Consider the following 5,217-nt stretch of genomic DNA (forward strand, 5'->3'; position numbering starts at 1 on the left):
TTTACTTGAGGGAACCAAATTGTTGGCTTGCTGATTCAATGACTGTCCTGGTATTTTTTAATCAAATATTTACGATAAATGAGTCAATTTTATGAGGTATTAATAACAGCACTTGTGTACCCTTGATACATACTGTTAATCAGCAAAACTGAAGATAATTATAAAACAGTGCTAACTGTGTTTAATAATTTTGAAATTGAAAATAAAATTTCGAAAGTAATGAAAAACTTAAAATAATAATGAAGTTTGAAAAAGCTTCAATCAAAACGATCTATGACGTATTTGTTTTTAAGAGTTGCTATTTGCAAAGTGTAAGACACTGATTTCAGTAACGATCCATGTTTATGATTAAAATTTTGTATAGATGTTGTTCAGTGGCGGTCAAATGATTTTGTCATGGTAGGGGGAGATATGACATTATGACACAACCATATAGTTCATACTTATCTATTTTTAGATGTATTATGGATATGGTACATAGCGGGGGCGGCCAACATGAATATTATGTTCACGAGCCATTTATATACATTCAAATATGTAATGATATCAAAAGCCAAAATATTTGTAAATACATTTATATAATTTGATGGAATATGTACTCTTCAGACACAAAATAATAAAGATAGCTAGCAGCCGGATAAACATATCAAATTACGAATTAGTTCAATATTATTTTGTTTTTATTAGATTACCTACTAGTTTTCTAACGAATTCCAATAGGTACATTATGAAATTATATCGTTGTAAAAATAGTCTGCGTTGCATATTTCTGATCCAAACACCTTAATTTGTTTGTAAAATATTTGTAAAATTTTACCGATACATATTATGGCGAAAGTTAGTTACGATGTCAATTTCAAAAAAAGCGGTTAAACTGAAATATGAAGAAAAAAACCGGGAATTCAAATTACAATGGGAATTGGGAAGAGCTGTACTTTCTTTTTCATACAGAAAAACGATTAACCATTTTATCTCATATGAGAACTTACATTATCGCCGTTTAAGGTCAGTGATTTAAAACGTCATTACGAAACAATCACAGAATATTTAGTAAAGAACTAAAGAATTTCCTATCTGTTTTGATTTGAGGCAAAATAGGGTATGTTCTATGAAAATAAAATTTGGTAAACAAACTAATGTTATGAAAATGCTACCTAACTAACCAAGCAGATGGTGTTATAGAAGCAAGTTTTGTAATTTCCTTTAATATTGCTCGAGCAAAACTCCCATACCTATACAGATGGCGAGTACCTATATAAAAAAAATGATTTTAGATGTCATTTCTGTTTTAAATCATGAAAATCAAAAACTTTTAAAAATGGTTGAAAATGTACCACCCTCAAGATATACAATAGAAGGCGTATTTCAACAATTAGCTTACATACTATTTAGCTATAAATCACTCCAGCGAATTCAAATAAATAGGAAACTTATATAAATATTATAGACTTGCATGGGTTATGTATCATCAATTCTGATTTCACTAACGTTTCAGTAGATTTTAAATGTAGTATCAAAAACTTCGGTATTAGATTGGGTATGACCACTTGCTTACAAGAACCCGGTACTGTATTAGAACTTTTAATTAATGCTTTCAGGCACTCGGTGAATATGGAATGTACATAAGTTTCCATCATAACTGTGTTTTTTCCGCGGCTTATCTTAACACCATCGTGGTGTGTCAATGCCCATTCTACTGAAATTTTAATGCTGGAACCTGTAGCAATAAATACAAATTCAAACACCTATCATAAGATTTAAATATATATGCGATAAAGTTAATTATATGGAAATGTAATTGAAAATTATTCCTAATCAAAATAATTAAATACTTTTTTTCGAAATTAATATAATTTAACATTTTTCCCGTAAAAGAATATTTAAGATTAATATTGTTATAACTATCTTTGTTATATTTGTATACGAAAAAAAACTTAATTACTTGTATGAATAAGCTTTTGAAACTTTTTGAACTCATAAGCGGTAATGGGCCATGTATTTATCGACTGGGGTATTACATTAATTGAGCTTATTTCGTCAAATTCATATTGTTCTGAAAATTCTCGGATGTTGACTTCATTTATTTTCGACGACTCATCGTAAATGTCATTCATTAATTTAACATCTGATCTATCTAGTCTGAAAATCAATAAGTTTTGTAAAAACTGCAAATTTTCTGTTATTTGACTTTCATTGGTTTGTTTAAGTACTAATTATGCATTTTATTTTTTTTATAAATATTGTACATTAAAATTATTGTATGGATTATTTACAGTGATTCATTTTATGGATCAAATACCTACATTTTAAAATTTAACAATTATAATGGTTACTACATTATTTTGTATAATTTATTAGTAATCTATTATATTAAAGAGAATGCTTAACTTAGAATACCTATGTATGTCATCTGACTTGGTGGAGAACACAGTTGAATCTTCTCCAAATGTTACAGTTAATTCCATTGAAGACGGCGTGTCTGGTTCACTTTTAAACATAGAAAACCATACTAATGGAAATATTATTACTGACAATATTGCTATTATAATCCCTCCACCAACAAATAGCTTAAATTTCCAGGGTACATTTTGACCTCGTTTATTGTCTACTAACTGACGAAAATTATAAACGCACTATAAACATAAATAAAGTAACAACATTTTCATTAAAATTTAAAATGATTTAAATATAAATTACAATTTAAGTGAGACCAGTTACATAATTAGGTAATTTATAATAATTCTTCTTCTACCTTAACACAACACACATGGGTGAAAAGCTCATCCATTTTGAACCATTCCATAATTGTTAACGACGAATCCGTCCATATCCAATCCAATACTGTGCGGATTTCGTGTACAAATGGACAATAGTAATATCTTTTAAAATATTAAATTGTTTATAATTTATTTTAATATCAATTTAAAATTATCTTACAGTTTGTAAGCCATCAAGTTGAATATTGTATATCGTGACCAAAGAAATGAACTTGCATGCCGATACAAGTAACCGTTCCTTATCTGATAGGCTGAAACTAAGATGTACAAATATTTGATGTATAGAATTAATTGTTCTATAAATGTATTAGATCCCACGTTTCTATAACTATAAATAAGAAACAACTGTTGCAATTTAATAAAAATTAATCAGTACTTAATATCTGGGCACTTACTCATAATTATTTAAATCAAATAATAAAAATGTTATATATAGTATGTGAAAAATTAGTTTCCCTTGGACAAAACGTTTGGCATAGAACCATCGATCTATGATTATGATTATTGGGTAATCAAAAACTGATGAACGTATAAACGATGCAGTTATTCGATCAAAAGCAAATGATTCCGCGACTCCCTGCAAAATTACAAGACTGAATGAATTATTAAATTGATTACGTCAAAATCTTTTGTTAGTAATTATTTTTTAAACTTCTAATAATTATTACTAATTTCTGCGGTTTTTAAATAATTGACTTACACTTGATTTCATAAGCGATAGAGGTAATTGTATGGCTAGTAATAAGAGCATAGTTGGATACACATTCACAGTTCCTTCAGTGTGATTTTTCCGAAGGTTTTGATAAAATTCAATTACAGGTCTTAAATGGGTTTTGATACTTGCAAGGTTAATTCAACATTAGACATTTTAAATTTAAATTTCGAGAATTTCGTAAAACATTCCAATTCTAAACATGGCTGATGTAACTTATATTTACTTAAATATCATCATCCTTAATGATGCTATTTTTGCATTTTTATATTTTAACATTTTCTTATTGACAATCCATCCTTTATGCTGGTCATTACATGTCCAAAGGCCTAATGTTACCAATGTCCGTCTATAAGTTTACTTTGTCAGTATTATTGTGAATAATTATGAAATAATATCAATTTACCTATGTAAAAACAATAGTAATAAAACAACTACATCTTTTAGTATTGTATTTGAGTAGTTTCCAATCCCGATGCGCAAGGTTGGATACAAATAAAACTCTGCTAAACTTATTTTCTGTAATGCTTCTTCCTCTTTTATCCACGGAATTTCTTGAAAAGAACAAATATACTTCACTAAGCCTGTGATCTGGTAAAATAAAATATATAGGTAGTACACATTTATGGTTTATGATGCATTTGTTTCATTTACTTGAATGTACGTGATTAAAACAATCCAAAATGTTTTCGTTGGTCTGGGTACCGATAACTGTCCCCACAACAATACCATTGTGACAGGTATCAATGATATTAGATCGTTTGAGTTTTGAATTGCGTTGTAAAATATAGAGAAGTAACATAACACATGTGTAGACGATTGTATTACATTCCAAATTGCCAAAATAAGTTGTACTGACCAGTGCTTATGTTTGTTAATATCTTCGTAATAGGGCATGCTACAAAGTGAACACATGGTGACAAATACAAAACAAAACCAACATAAATACTACCTATATATTTAATAAATAAATATAAATACTCATAGTTTGAAATGTTTAAAACATTTTGTATCGGAGTCCATAACATTGAAGATCCTTTGTGTTGACCCAATTTAAACAGTTCTGAATCTTTCTATATTAAAACATCAATAGGAGAATAATTCAACTGATATGTAAAAAATTACATTCGTTTTTCCTTAGGTAGTTTTACTATTCAGAAAAAAATGCCATCACAGTTTTTCTTTCATAAGTTTAATTTATATGCTTAAAGTAATAGTGGAACATGGGGGAAACAGAGATGTAAAGGTTTGCATGTGTCTAAATCCTTAATTTTTTTGATAAACCTACTTCTATAAATACAAGTACAATATGATTTTAATAATATGTAAATTAATATTATCATAGCTCACAAGTCAATTGAATTATTGAAAAACCATTAATTTTAGTCTCAGAGAAATAACAAGTCATTTTTACCCCATTTTGCTTCATATATGGGTCAAATAGTAGATGAAATTAAATTAATAAAGTTGTGCCTACTTACTTTTATTGTATATAAATAATTGTATTCATGCGATAATTGTAAAATAATAAAGAAAAATAAATGCTTGCAAAGTTAAAATATTTATTTTGATAAATAAAATTATAAACTTTTAACTTGTTTTTATCCACATTTTATGCATATAATTAATATTATATACATAGGTAATATAATACACAAGAATATATCCACGGTCCTACTCTGCACCTACTAATCTTATACGATTCTATCTATCACTATCCACATGCAA

The 5,217-nt window shown here is 27.9% G+C and overlaps 2 protein-coding genes across 2 annotated transcripts; both read right to left on the bottom strand.

The window, feature by feature from the left end:
• Positions 1–583: 583 nt before the first annotated feature.
• Positions 584–2,129, bottom strand: LOC111027132. The gene is made up of 2 exons (XM_022305354.1): positions 1,943–2,129; positions 584–1,717 (listed from the first exon to the last, which is right to left on the bottom strand). Exons 1-2 carry the CDS (start codon positions 2,112–2,114, stop codon positions 1,431–1,433), a joined length of 459 nt encoding a protein of 152 aa, XP_022161046.1. The 5' UTR covers positions 2,115–2,129; the 3' UTR covers positions 584–1,430.
• A 225-nt stretch (positions 2,130–2,354) lies between these two features.
• LOC111027117 lies at positions 2,355–3,168 on the bottom strand. The gene is made up of 2 exons (XM_022305338.1): positions 2,753–3,168; positions 2,355–2,633 (listed from the first exon to the last, which is right to left on the bottom strand). Exons 1-2 carry the CDS (start codon positions 2,801–2,803, stop codon positions 2,355–2,357), a joined length of 330 nt encoding a protein of 109 aa, XP_022161030.1. The 5' UTR covers positions 2,804–3,168.
• Positions 3,169–5,217: the final 2,049 nt, after the last annotated feature.

Source organism: Myzus persicae, unplaced genomic scaffold (assembly GCF_001856785.1).
Source record: "Myzus persicae strain clone G006 unplaced genomic scaffold, MPER_G0061.0, whole genome shotgun sequence".
Classification (NCBI taxonomy): Eukaryota; Metazoa; Arthropoda; class Insecta; order Hemiptera; family Aphididae; genus Myzus; species Myzus persicae.

Coding starts and splice junctions, on each gene's coding strand:
- LOC111027132 (XM_022305354.1), bottom strand. CDS start 2,114: ATGAATGACATTTACGATGAGTCGTCGAAAATAAATGAAGTCAACATC. Junction 1,718..1,942: donor TCAAAAGCTTATTCATACAA/GTAATTAAGTTT, acceptor TTATTGCTACAG/GTTCCAGCATTAAAATTTCA.
- LOC111027117 (XM_022305338.1), bottom strand. CDS start 2,803: ATGGAATGGTTCAAAATGGATGAGCTTTTCACCCATGTGTGTTGTGTT. Junction 2,634..2,752: donor CCCATGTGTGTTGTGTTAAG/GTAGAAGAAGAA, acceptor TTATGTTTATAG/TGCGTTTATAATTTTCGTCA.